The sequence below is a fragment of the Chelon labrosus genome (genome assembly GCF_963514085.1).
Source record: "Chelon labrosus genome assembly, chromosome: 5".
Classification (NCBI taxonomy): Eukaryota; Metazoa; Chordata; class Actinopteri; order Mugiliformes; family Mugilidae; genus Chelon; species Chelon labrosus.
In genome coordinates this window covers 5,805,965-5,820,490 of record NC_140341.1, presented here as the reverse complement: position 1 = coordinate 5,820,490, position 14,526 = coordinate 5,805,965, and the positions used below count along the sequence as shown (strand labels likewise).

General features: G+C 40.9%; 1 protein-coding gene and 1 pseudogene across 2 annotated transcripts; both read left to right on the top strand.

Moving 5' to 3' along the window:
• The first annotated feature begins 1,262 nt into the window (after positions 1-1,262).
• On the top strand, positions 1,263-2,543 carry LOC311488103 (olfactory receptor 11A1-like; annotated as a pseudogene). Its single transcript has one exon. The product of its transcript is annotated as an olfactory receptor 11A1-like (transcript).
• Positions 2,544-10,606: 8,063 nt separating this feature from the next.
• Positions 10,607-11,644, top strand: LOC311488098 (olfactory receptor 11A1-like; the record flags this gene model as incomplete). The annotated part of the gene is made up of 1 exon (XM_084544607.1): positions 10,607-11,644. Exon 1 carries the CDS (start codon positions 10,718-10,720, stop codon positions 11,642-11,644), a length of 927 nt encoding a protein of 308 aa, XP_084400733.1. The 5' UTR covers positions 10,607-10,717.
• Positions 11,645-14,526: the final 2,882 nt, after the last annotated feature.

Below are 14,526 nucleotides of genomic sequence, written 5' to 3'. Positions count from 1 at the left end.
GGGTTCTCTCCGGATACTCCGGCTTCCTCCCACCATCCAAAGACATGCTCATTAGGTTAATTGGTGACTCTAAATTGGCCGTAGGTGTGCGTGTGAGTGTGAATGGTTGTCTGTCTCTGTGTTAGCCCTGCGATGGACTGGCGACCTGTCCGGGGTGTACCCCTGCCTCTCGCCCGATGACAGCTGGGATAGGCTCCAGCAGACCCCCGTGACCCTTAACAGGACTAAACGGGTACAGAAGATGAATGAATGAATGAATGAATGAATGTTTTGTGGTGAAAGCCAAATCAGTACAGTCTAGTCTCTGATGACATCACTAGTAAAAATCCAGTAGAAAGTAAAGCTTTGCAACAGTGAAATTTATAATCTTGACCTGAATACATATGTAGAGAACAGACAGCTCATGTGCTATATACTGTGTGCTGTAGATATGTATAGCCTATATAAAACAGGCAGCAACTCAGCACCGTCAATAGCATTCAGTAGTACCCCACATTGTGTTAGAAGATGGGATAGTGTAGCCAGGTAAATAATAATGCTGTATTGCTCTGAAGCACAGGTGAAGCACAACTGAACTGCCTTCACGCAGTCATTTCAGGTGTCCTCTTGTTTGATTGGAACAAAAACTTGCCAGCCACACCGACTGCATGGGGGCTGCATGGTTGGAATGAAAACCTGCAACCACAGCAGCCCTTTCACGGATCACGTTGACACCACTGCTCTGAAGCCTTTTCCAGAGCACACCTCCTCTGTGTTAATGCAGGACGTTTGGTGAAACGTCCTGTTCGTCCTTCCGTCCTGTTTCTTGACTGCTGTCCAGAGGATTTGGACCATTTCTCTGCAAGCATTAACAGATGCCTTTTCAGATGAGTGTGCATTGCAGTAGTACTTTTGTTGTATTTCAGGACTGACACGTCACAATGGTATGGTCTTCATCTTTAGTGAAGTATCTCCACACACTTGATGAACCACTGCTCGTTTGCTGCAATGAGCCAGTGAGTTCAACATCTGTCTTTCTTGGAGGCGGCCATGTTGTTATTGTCACGTGATCAGCGACTAGTCGACATGACGCTTAAAGCGTCATGAAGTCGACAATCTGACTAGTCTGTACAAACAAAAAAAGTGTGATGAAATTACATTCTGTCTTGGTAGCAACTTTAATGAGTTCCATGGAGAATGAAGCAATCTAATAAAAAACTTCCCGTATATATAAACCGTTCACTTTCTGGACTTTGGACGTCAACATATGCCACATGCATTTGAAGGTCAGCTGTCTTTGAAGAAACAATATCCACCATTGCAGGTTGTATGTAATCTCATGTAAAAAGCCTTTCTCTATGTTATCCATACTGATCATGTAATCTGAAAGATTTCCAACTTAACATTTCTTTTAGGAAACATTAATGGACGGTGAAGCTAACATAACATACATAACTCTTGATGGGCATGTGGAGTTGCAAACATACAGGTATCTTTATTTTATGATCATGTTCACGGCGTATATTCTAATAATATGCTGTAATTTCACCATTGTGTATCTTATTTGGACGCACAAAAACCTCCATGAGCCGATGTACATTTTCATTGCAGCCTTACTTCTAAACTCTGTTGTCTTCAGCACTAATATCTATCCAAAGTTTTTAATTGACATGCTATCTGAAAAGCAGATCATATCATACTCAGCCTGCCTCTTACAGTTTTTCATATTTTATTCTTTAGCTTGTTCTGAATTCTTACTTTTGGCAGTGATGTCCTATGACAGATATGTGTCTACATGTAAACCTCTGCAATATCCAGCTATCATGACAAAAGACAGACTGAGCGTTTGCCTGGCTTTAGCTTGGGTTGTGCCTGCGTGTGTGACTGCAGTTCCAGGAATAAGGAGTGCTGATATGAAACTCTGTCATTTCACTCTGAATGGGATTTTATGTAACAATTAAATTTATAATCTGCACTGTGTGAGTTCAATAGCACGATCTGTATGTGGTGCTGTTGCTCTGGTAGTCACGGCACTTCTCCCTCTGCTCTTCATCCTTTTCACGTACACCAGAATACTTATAATAACCTCTCGATGTTCTAGAGAAGTCCGGAAAAAGGCTGCAGAGACCTGTTTACCACACCTGCTGGTTCTAGTCAGCTACTCCTTTTTGTGTGCATATGATGTCATTATTGTTCGAGTGGGGTCAGATTTTCCCAAAATTGTTCGTTTGATAATGACTTTGCAGGCGATTTTATATCATCCTCTGTTCAATCCAATAATTTATGGGTTAAAGATGAAAGAAATATCTAAGCATTTGAAAAGATTGTTCTGTCAAACCAAACTGATCTGATGCATTAAAGGTTACAGTGATATCTGTGTTAGTGAAAGTAATGTGCAGTCATTTTCTTTTGTAATATAATAATGCAGATATTAATCTGGTCTGTTTATATAAGACTTTATTTTTATGCTGTATTTAAAGGTTTTTTAAACAGTTTGTGCTGTGAACAGTCATTATTATCTGCTGCAGATTTTTAGACATGGGCAAGAGGAAGGATGTACAATCAATGGTTGTTCCTATCTTTCGTTTGTTTTTTTTTCCTGTTGAGGAAATAACAATGTTTTAATGTCACTGGGCGATATGACATGTATTTCAGACTGTAAAATCTCATGGGAAGCCTACAGCAAATCCTGCAATTATTGTAAGTCGCCTGCACTGCTTTTTGTCTCATCCGTAAAGCTGGGTGCATCAAAAGACAACAGAGGCAAGTCTGCATTACATCTAAAATGCAAAACCACAGTCTGCACAGAAACAAGGAGATGACATCACTTACCACAAGACGAAGAGAACAGACTTTGAATTTAATTAAATTCAAATCACTTTATTTGACTATAATAAAAGGCAAGTCGGCACAGTCACAACCAATAGACACAATAGAGACACAAAACCAGCACACACAGTACAACATACAACATTCCGAAGCAATTTCCTAAATGTTTCAATCATAACTTGCATTCGTGCAGACTTGCTGCTGTCATCTGGCCTAAGTCGAATCAGATTGATCTATTTAGTTTGACTGAAACGTGGCTGCAGGATGATGAATATGTTAGTTTAAATGAGTCTACGCCACCCAGTCATAGTAATTATCATATTCCTAGAAGCACAGGCAGAGGAGGAGGGGTGGCAGCAATCTTCCACTCTGATTTATCTATTAATCCTAGACCTAAGGAGAGCTTTAATTCATTTGAAAGTCTTACTCTTAGTCTTCCCCATCCAGACCAGAAAATAGAAAAACGAATTCTTTTTGTTGTGGTGTATCGCCCACCTGCTCCTTATTCTGAGTTTTTAGCTGAGTTCTCTGAGTTTTTATGTGATTTAGTTCTTAGAACAGATAAAGTCATTATAGTAGGTGACTTTAACATCCATGTTGATGTTGTCAGTGACAGCCTTAGCTCCTCATTTACATCATTATTAGATTCAATTGGCTTTTCTCAGAATGTAAACGGATCAACTCACAGTTTTAATCACACCTTAGATCTTGTCCTAACATATGGCATAGAAACTGAAGGTTTAACAGTATTTACTCATAACCCTCTTTTGTCTGATCATTTCCTCATAACCTTTGAATCTGCAATAATGGATTACACAGGAACTGAAAAGACATTTCATTACAGTAGATGTTTGTCTGACAATGCTGTAACTAGATATAAAGAATTAATTCCTTCTTTATTTACCTCAGTGCCATGTACCAATGTTGTGGACGACAGCAACCACAATTTAACCCCTGCACTAATAGATTATTTTGTCGATGGCACTGCAGCATCGCTTAGTTCAACTTTAAACTTAGTTGCTCCTCTGAAAAAGAAGGTCATAAATAGGAGGAGGCTAGCTCCGTGGTATAATTCACAGTTGCGCAGTTTAAAACAGGCAGTCCGAAAGCTAGAAAGAATTTGGCATTCTACTAATTCTGAAGAAGCTCGCATAGCCTGGAAAGATAGTTTAACAACTTATAAAAAAGCTCTCAGTAGTATTAGAACAGCATATTATTCATCATTAATAGAAGAAAACAAGAACAACCCCAGATTTCTTTTCAGCACTGTAGCCAGGCTGACAAAGAGCCACAGCTCTGTTGAGCCATCTATTCCTTTAGCCCTCAGTAGTAATGACTTCATGAGCTTCTTTACTAATAAAATTGTCGGCATTAGAGAAAATATTCAAGGAATCCTTCCAACAGCTGTTAAAGATGCAAGTACAGCGACATTAGAAACTTTTGTAAGACCTTGTCAATATCTGGAATCCTTCTCCCCAGTAGATCTTCTTGAGTTCTCTTCAACAATTACAGCATCTAAACCATCAACCTGTCTTCTAGATCCAATCCCAACTAAATTGCTCAAAGAAGTTTTTCCATTAATTAACACCTCCATATTGAACCAGATAAATTTATCTTTATTAACAGGATATGTGCCTCAGTCTTTTAAGATTGCTGTAATTAAGCCCTTACTCAAGAAAGCCACTCTAGATCCAGATGTTTTAGCCAACTATAGACCAATCTCCAACCTTCCTTTTATTTCCAAAATTCTAGAAAAAGTTGTTGCTAATCAGTTGTGTGACCACTTAAACAAGAATGGTCTGTTTGAAGAGTTTCAGTCAGGTTTTAGAGTTCATCATAGTACAGAAACAGCTCTGGTTAAAGTTACCAATGATCTCCTCATGGCTTCAGACAGTGGACTTGTCTCTATACTTGTTCTGCTAGATCTTAGTGCTGCATTTGACACTATTGATCATAATATTTTACTACAGAGACTTGAAAGTGAGGTCAAGATTAAAGGAACTGCATTAGACTGGTTTGAATCCTATCTATCTGACAAATTCCAGTTTGTTCATGTCAATAATGATTCCTCTACTTATACAAAAGTAAGATATGGAGTTCCTCAGGGTTCTGTGCTAGGACCAATACTCTTCACGTTATACATGTTGCCATTAGGCAAGATTATTAGAAAACATGGCATAAACTTTCATTGCTATGCAGACGACACCCAGCTATATTTATCTATGAAACCAGATGAAACTAATCAGTTGGTTAAACTCCAAGCATGCCTTAAAGACATAAAGGCTTGGATGAGCTGTAATTTCCTACTCTTAAACTCAGACAAAACAGAAGTTATTGTATTCGGTCCTAAGCATCTCAGAGATTCATTATCTAATCACATGGTGTCTCTGGATGGCATTACCTTGGCCTCCAGTACTACTGTAAAAAACCTTGGTGTTATATTTGATGAGGATATGTCCTTTAAATGTCACATAAAGCAAGTGACCAGGACTGCCTTCTTTCACCTACGTAATATCGTCAAAATTAGGAACATCCTGTCTCGGAGAGATGCTGAAAAACTAGTTCATGCATTTGTGTCGTCCAGACTGGATTACTGTAATTCATTACTGTCTGGCTGTCCAAATAGCTCTTTAAAAAGCCTCCAGTTGATTCAAAATGCCGCAGCAAGAGCATTGACAGGAATTAGCAAGAGAGATCATATTACTCCAGTTTTAGCTTCTCTTCACTGGCTCCCTTTAAAGTCTAGAATAGAATTTAAAATCCTCCTCCTTACATACAAGGCCCTTAAAGGCCTAGCTCCATCGTATCTTAAAGACCTCATTGTACCATATCATCCCAACAGATCACTTCGGTCTGAAAGTGCAGGCCTACTTGTGGTTCCTAGAATTTCAAAAAGTAGAATGGGAGGTAGAGCTTTTAGCTATCAGGCTCCTCTCCTGTGGAACCAGCTCCCAGTTTGGGTTCGGGAGGCAGACACTCTCTCTATTTTTAAGGTCAGGCTTAAGACTTTCCTTTTTGATCAGGCTTATAGTTAGGGCTGGACTAAACCATCCCTTAGTTATGCTGCTATAGGCCTAGGCTGCTGGGGGACGATGCACCAAACACATGTCCTCCTTCTTTCTTCTCTCTCCTCTCTCGCATCCTCCACTTTCTTTTCTCTGGCACAGAGTTCTTGCCCTCTAATTTCCTATCTACTACTAGTCATACAATTCTGTGCTATTACTATGTAGAATGTTTACTGCTGTGTGTGTTCCACCCCCCTTCCCCCCCACTTCCCCCCTCTTCTTGTGAGTATCTCTGGCCTGGAGTGGTGTGTTTCCTGTGGAGCTCTATACTACATCTGTTGTCGTGGTCTCATCAGCCTGCCCAGTCTTCATGGAATCCTGCAGTTATCCACTCCTACCTGAATGGACAATTCTCCAACCTGCCTATGATTCCTCTTACATTTTCAAACTGTCATGTAACATCATCAGTTTGTATCATAAGATTACACATGTACACTTTAGTCAGATATGTGTATCTATGACAGATGTACGTTTATCTTGCTGTTCTCTTCTCTCTTTCTTCTGTCTGTACCCGGCTGGCCTTAGGCAGATGGGTCCCTCCATATGAGCTGGGTTCTGCTCGAGGTTTCTTCCTGTTAAAAGGGAGTTTTTCCTTGCCACCGTTGCCTTCAGGCTTGCTCTGGGGGTTTCAGGCCGGGTTTTTGTAAAGCGTCTTGAGACGATTTGTATTGTTATTGACGCTATATAAATAAAATTGAATTGAATTGAATCACAAACCCTTGGGATCCATTACAGTAATGACTGCTTGACCATTCCTAAAGCAAGTGGTTCCACAGGTATGTATGCAACCAATCACACCTACAACTACATCTATAGATGCAACCAGAACACAAAAGTGGCACAAAAGTCAACATGGATTCAATGATGAAGTGAGTCAAATTTAGTCTTTGCAGTTCAGAGGTCAGTGAGACACAGCGAGAAGGTCCTAGGTTCGAAGCCATGGGCCGACTGGGGCCTTTCTGTGTGGAGTTTGCATGTTCTCCCTGTCTCTGCGTGGGTTCTCCAGGTGCTCCAGCTTCCTCCCACCGTCTGAAGACATGCTCATTATGTTAATTGGTGATTCTAAATTGGCCGTAGGTGTGAGTGAGTGTGATGGTTGTCTGTCTCTCTGTGCTAGCCCTGCGATAGACAGGCGACCTGTCCAGGGTGTACCCCGCCTCTCGCCCGATGACAGCTGGGATAGGCTCCAGCAGACCCCGCGACCCTTAAAGGTGCAGTAGGTAACTTTTGCTGAAACTGACCCTATGTTCAGGTATAATTGCATAAAGCAGGTCATTTAAAAAAAAATTCGGCTCCTCTGGCCCCTCCTAGAGCCTGTAGCGCGATTTGCAAGACATCCACCGCTCCACATCCAGATGCACCAATCACGTCCAGGGGTGTATCTAACAGAGTGTCAATCACTGCTCATGGACACGCATTTCATAGCGCCCTCCCCTCCCTCCACCACCTCGCACCACTTGGCCGCGGGCGTGTAGAAGGAGCCAGGACGTAATCCTCGTCTGAGGCCTGTGCCTCAGCTTCACTCTCAAACGTCTAACCACATCAACAGGTAGCGGTCACATATCTACCACATAGCAAATTGATAAATCTAAACTGTGGAATAAAACGCCACAATGAATGCTTCTAACTGTTACTGATAGCAAACATCACCGATGTAGGCTACTTTCAGAAACATCCTAACCTTGGTTTTGTCCTAAAGTTGACTATTGCTAAATATTTTGACCTAAAATTATTTAGCAATAACGAAGGGTATTATAAAAACTATTTTGTTGTTGTTACGTCGGTGTGTTCCATGCTAGTTTGTTTACTCGCTCTCTCTCGGTTCTCTGCTCGTGCACAGTATTCCAGGGCCAATATGCACAGCTCTCCCTTGTGGGGGAGGCTTGCGAGAACTTTTTGGGCTTTAGCGGAAAGTGGGGAGGGACTGAGTAGTTGTCGATGTTCAAAATTTTTGGCTAAGTCCTGGATCTTCGCAATCCTGCCTACTGCACCTTTAACTAAATTCTGTAACCAAATAAGTGGTTACAGAAGATGAAGTAGATAGCTTGAGGCAAACCTTCACTGCACATTAAAAGGAACCAGTACTGTTTTTCAAGTGGTCCTGAGTAGTATTTCTAGAATACTATCCAGGACCAACATGAAACCACGAAAAGTCTACCATGAAACTTTATGTCAACAACTCAAAACCTCCAATAATGCAATCGAGCAGGCAAGAATGTCCCATTTAAAAAAACAAAAAAACAATCCTAAATTCCTCTTCTCCACCATAGATCTTTTAACAAATAGTAATTTTAACAGGTTCCACAAAATAACAACAGATACCCTCTGTGAGGACTTTGCCGACCACTTCAGAGGTAAAATTGATGATATCAGATCCAGTTTTTTATCTCAACAGATTTTAACTGTCGCCACACCTGGATGTTTGATTTTACCTGAGGAAACACTGGAGAGTTTTGCCCAGGTTGATGCAAGGACACTTGGTCGAGTTCTCTCCCAGGTAAACCCTACAACCTGCCTTTTAGATCCAATTCCCACACCGTTTTTTAAAACATTTTATGGATTCCTTGAGGAACAGCTTTTAAACATTGTGAACTGCTCTCTTCAGATAGGTGTCTTCCCCACCTCCTGTATCCAACTTACCATTTATAGGTAAAATTTTAGAAAAACTATTTTTTAACCAAATAAATGATTTTTTAAAGACAAACAACATTTTAGAGAGCCATCAGTCTGGTTTTAGGACGAACCACAGTACTGAGAAAGCCCTTTTAAAGATTTTAAATGATATCAGGTTCGACTTGGATAAACATAAACTCACAGTCTTGGTACTACTGGATCTAACCGCCGCCTTTGATACAGTAGACCATCACAATTTTTTAAATAGACTGAAGAACCTGGTCGGCCTCTCTGGTACTGTTTTCAACTGGTTTGTCTCTTACCTCACAGATCGACACTTCTTTGTAAGTATGGATACATATTCCTCAGGAACCCATGAGATCAAGTGTGGGGTTCCCCAGGGGTCAATTTTAGGTCCAATTCTTTTTAATCTCTACATGATTCCCCTCGGGGATGTCATCAGGAGGCACGGGATCAGCTTTCATGGTTATGCTGACGACACACAACTGTATATCGCTGTGTCTCCTGATGACACAGAGCCTATTGATGCCCTTTTTAACTGCATCTTAGATATCAAGTCATGGATGGCAGCAAATTTCCTGCAGCTCAGCCAGGACAAAACAGAGGTTTTAGTCTTTGGTCCTGAAGGCCAGCTGGTATACTGACGGAGGTTCTGTCCTGTGGGTGGCTCTGCCCCGGGTGGCTGGAGGGCTCTGCACCGTGGTGTGGGGCCTCCTGTCTGCCCGGGTCGGGGATGTCTCTATGGCGGCGCTCCCTGCAGCCCTGGGCTGGAGGCCCTCTCGGTGTGGTTGCCCCCCAAAGGTGGCTTTCTCCTTGTTCCAGATCTCGGTGCCCGGCCATGTCTCTCTCTAGCATGTACAGTGGGTGTGAGCCTGTGTGTGGGTGGGTGTGTCGGTATGTCTCTGTGCCTCTCTGTGGGTGGGTTGGGCTTTTGTCCTTGCTGTGTTTAGCCTCTGTGAGGCACTTTGTATTGCTTTTATGTATGAAAAGTGCCACAAAAATAAAATTTGATTTGATTTGAATGACAAATCAAAGTAAATTTTATTTATATATGAAGGTTTGCACAAGTTCAGATTTTTTAAAGTCAACTGTTTTGTGATGAAAGTCAAGCCAACACAGACTAGTCTCTGATGACATCACTAATAAAAACCTAGTATAAAGTAATGCTTCGCAACAGTGAAATTCATATTCTTGACCTGAACACATACGCTGAGAACAGACAGCTCATGTGCTATATACTGTTTGCTTTCAGATATGTATAGCATGTATACAGACAGGCAGCAACTCAGCAACATCAATAGCATTTAATAGTACTCCACAGAGTGTTGGAAGATGGGATAGTGTAGCCAGGTGTTAAAAATAATGTTGTATTTCTCTGAAGCCTTTTCCAGAGGACACCTTCTCTCGGTTAACGCAGGACGTTACTTGACTGCTGTCCAGAGGATTTGGACCGTTCCTCTGTTGGCGTTAACAAATGCATTTTCAGATGCATTGCAGTAGTACTTTTGTTGTATTTCAGGACTGACATGTCACGGTAGTATGGGCTTCATCTTTCGTGAAATATTTCCACACACTTGATGAACCGCTGCTAGTTTGCTGCAATGACCCAGTGAGTTCCTCATCTGTCTTCTTGGAGGCATCCATGTTGTTATTGTCACATGATCAATGACGAGTCAACATGATGCTTAAAGCGTCATGATACAGCAGTGACGGCAACAAACCGACTAGTCTGTACAACCCCAGTATATATATGAATGATGAACATTAAGTAACTTCAAACATAAAACAGTCCGTTGGTGTAGCCAGTAACCACAGATCATAAACACATCAAACTTCTGATTCCAGAAAAAAAAAGTATAAAACACAAACAAGGGAAAAGTGAAATTGGTGCAGATTGTATCAGATCATCATCCTAAAGTTGATCATGTGCATAATAAGGTGTAATCTTCTATAATGAGGTGAATGCCCAAATGAACTGAATCAAACAACACTGTTACTGCAGGCCTCCGAGGTTGACAATTCCATTCTGTCCTGGTGAAGAAGTTAATGAGTTCCTGAGAGAATAAAACAATCTAATAAAAACTTTTCCACATACTCAGACCATTCACCACATACACCAAGTGCATTTGAAAGTCGTATGTAAAATGTTATTCCTGCAGGTGAGGCAATCATAAGGTTTTCCAGCTGAACATTTCTTCTTGAAAACATTAATGTCTGGGGAAGCTAACATAACATACATAACTCTTGATGGGCATGTGGAGTTGCAGACATACAGGTATCTGTATTTTACGATCATGTTCACGGCGTATATTCTAATAATATGCTGTAATTTCACCATTGTGTATCTTATTTGGACGCACAAAAACCTCCATGAGCCGATGTACATTTTCATTGCAGCCTTACTCCTAAACTCTGTTGTCTACAGCACTAATGTCTATCCAAAGTTTTTAACTGACATGCTATCTGAAAAGCAGATTATATCATACTCAGCCTGCCTCTTACAGTTTTTCATATTTTATTTTTTAGCTTGTTCTGAATTCTTACTTTTGGCAGTGATGTCCTATGACAGATATGTGTCTATATGTAAACCTCTGCAATATCCAGCGATCATGACAAAAGACAGAGTGAGTATTTGCCTGGCTTTAGCTTGGATTGTTCCTGCTTGTGTGATTGCATTTCCAGCAATAATAAGTGCTGATATGAAACTTTGTCATTTCACTCTGAATGGAATATTCTGCAACAACTCAATTTACAATCTGCACTGTGTGAGTTCAATAGCACGATCTGTATTTGGTTCTGTTTTTCTGGTAGTCATGGGACTTTTCCCTCTGCTCTTCATCCTTTTCACGTACACCAGAATACTTATAATAACTTCTCGATGTTCTAGAGAAGTCAGGAAAAAGGCTGCAGAGACCTGTTTACCACACCTGCTGGTTCTAGTCAGCTACACCTTTCTGGGTGCATATGATGTCATTGTTGTCCGACTGGGGTCAGATTTTCCCAAAATTGTTCGTTTGATAATGACTTTGCAGGTGCTTTTATATCATCCTCTGTTCAATCCAATAATTTATGGGTTAAAGATGAAAGAAATATCTAAGCATTTGAAAAGGCTGCTCTGTCAAGCCAAACTGATCTGATGTATTCAAGGTTGCGGTAATATTTGTGTTAGTCAAAGAAATGTACAGTCATTTTCTTTTGTAATAATATTAATGCAGAGATGTGATCTGATCACTTTATATAAGAATTTATTTTTATGTTGTGCCTTAAAGGTCTTTTAAACCGTTTGTGCTGTGAACAGTCATTATTATCTCCTGCAGATTGTTAGACATGGGCAAGAGGATGCATCTGCAATTAATGGTTGTTCCCACCTTTCTGTTTTTTTTTTTTTTTTTCTGTGTGCATTTGTTAAGGAAATGACAATGTTTAGATGACGCAGGGAGATATGAGATGTATTTGAGGCTCTAAAACCTTGTGGAAAACCCAGCATGTCACAGCAAATCCTGCTATTATTGTCAGTCAAGTTCAGAGGTCGGTGTGACCACATTAAAACTCATTTATGGCCCTAAATCAACTTGTGAATGTTTTATTTCAGATGCTCTGGGAGGGCTTTTGAAGTGGTCCAAGATACTACTTTTAGAATGACATATCAGTCAAATTCAATTTTATATACTGTATCTAGTCGGGGATGCACAATTTAAGAATTTCTAAAGTCGACTCCGACTAGTCTCTGGTGACATCACTAATAAAAACATAGTAGAAAGTAATGCTTTGCAACAGTGAAATCTTTATTGCGGCCCTGAATACATATGCAGAGAACAGACAGCTCATGTACTACATACTGTGAGCTGCAGTTATGTATAGCCTGTATAAAAACAGGCAGCAACTCAGCACTATCAATGGCACTTTATAGTACTCAACAGTATTTTGGAAGATGGGAAAATATAGCCGGGTAAAAAATCATGCAGCATTTCTCTGAAGCCTTCTCTGTGCACCGCAGCCAAAGGTCTAATAATTTTGACAACGAAATTCACCATCAAATTGATGATCCTCTGCTAGCACCAGCGGATGCCTTTTCAGATGAGTGTGCATTGCAGTAGTACTTTTGTTTGTATTTCAGGACTGAGATCTCACGGTAATATGGGCTTCATCTTTAGTGAAGTATTTCCACACACTTGACGAACGATGCCCGACTGAGTTCCTCTTCTGTCTTCTCAGAGGCATCAGTGTTGTTATTGTCACGTGATCAGTTACTAGTCAACAAGATGAGATTGGTGCAGATTGTATCAGATCATCTTCCTAAAGATGACCACGTGTGTAATAAGGTGTAATCTTCTATAACAGGGATGGGCAACCTAAATGATGGAAGGGGCCACAATTTTTCATCGACACTACCTGAGGGCCACATAGGACCGCGCACTTAACCAGATATGATAAAACTGCCATTTTAAATGTTTGTGTGTGTATAATTAGATTATATTTATATATATATTTATAATTATATGTGTTTATTGAAGCAAACACAAATAACCACTTACTGTGATTTTTTTTTTCTTTTTTTAAATTAATTTGTGCATTTTTACACTAAGAAAGAGTTTAACATTTTCCCCGTATACCCACTCTACCTCACCACTACCAGTAGTGGGCACTGGTAAAAAGCCGCTGTTGTTTGCGTACTTTTGATTTGAGGTCCGCTACGATAGCGGCCCTTGCAGCTTCAGTATACTTCGTATTTAGCTTTGTGCAGCGTGTTGTAGCAGCGACTTAAATTGAAATCTTTCATGTCAGATAGCGTCTCTAAGCAGACTAAGCACATCGGTTTGCCTTTACATTCTGTGAACAGATAACCTTTCACCTGAAAGACACGATCAAGTTTTCTCTTTCCTCCGCTCTTAGCCATGACGTCTCTTCTTCACTGGTAGAGAAGACCCGGTGGAAGTGTGTGCGAGGCGGCGTCTGCATTAGAGGCGCTATCTAGTGGTAACTGTGTCATTACAACTGATTCAGTGCCGCTGAGGATACTGTATTATAATTTCCAAAAATTAATCTAAGGGCCACGTCGAGTGAGGGCCGCCAGTTGCCCATCCCAGTTCTATAATGAGGTCAATGCCCAAATGAATTGAATCAAACAACATTGTTTCTGCAGGCCTCCGATAGCCTAGAATCTAGACGCGCCCCTCGCGGCAGCAAATTACATTTGCTTCCAGGGGCAGTCTAGTTACTCTCCGTTGACTTGATATTTCGAAAAATCCAAGATGGACCGGGCCAATCACGAGTCGGTGGGCGGGCTTAACATGATGACGACTGACCTGCGACCATAAGTTCCGTGAATTACGCGTGAATTCCCCATCCTGCTAGAACTACCAGAGCGATGGCTGCTGCTAGCGAACAACTTTCTTTCGAATCGGCTTTGGCTGCCACTCTGAAAGACTTGAAGTTAAGCTTTTCTCTGAGAAAAGATCAAAAAACTGCACTGAGGTCGTTCTTACAAAAGAAGGATGTATTTGGAGTTTTGCCAACCGGATACGGCAAAAGTTTGATCCACAGCTTAAAAATGTTCAATGCAGGAGAAACTCAACCTGTAGGCGAACTCATAAAAAAACAAAACAGGATGCAACAAGAACTATTTAATATCTATTAGGATAAGTTTTTTCCAAAACACATGCAAGGAACTCTCTTTTCCGTCGCTCTGACTACGTCACCTTCTTCGTTGCTCTGATTGGTTGTAGCGCTATCCTATTGTGTGGAGAGGGAGTTTGAAAGACAACCGTTTATCCCACCCCTCCGGTTGAGCCCTGTCTATGGAGAGGGCCCAGACCCTACATTTAATGTGGGTCTGGCTCGTCAGGCTACGCCTCCGAGGTTTTACAAAGTTCTTTGACAATTCCATTCTATCTTAGTGAAGACGTTAATGAGTTCTTCAGAGAATTAAACAATCTAATAAAAACTTTTCCACATCGTCAGACCATTTACTTTTAGAACTTTGGACATGGACATATGCCAAATGCATTTGAAAGTCGTA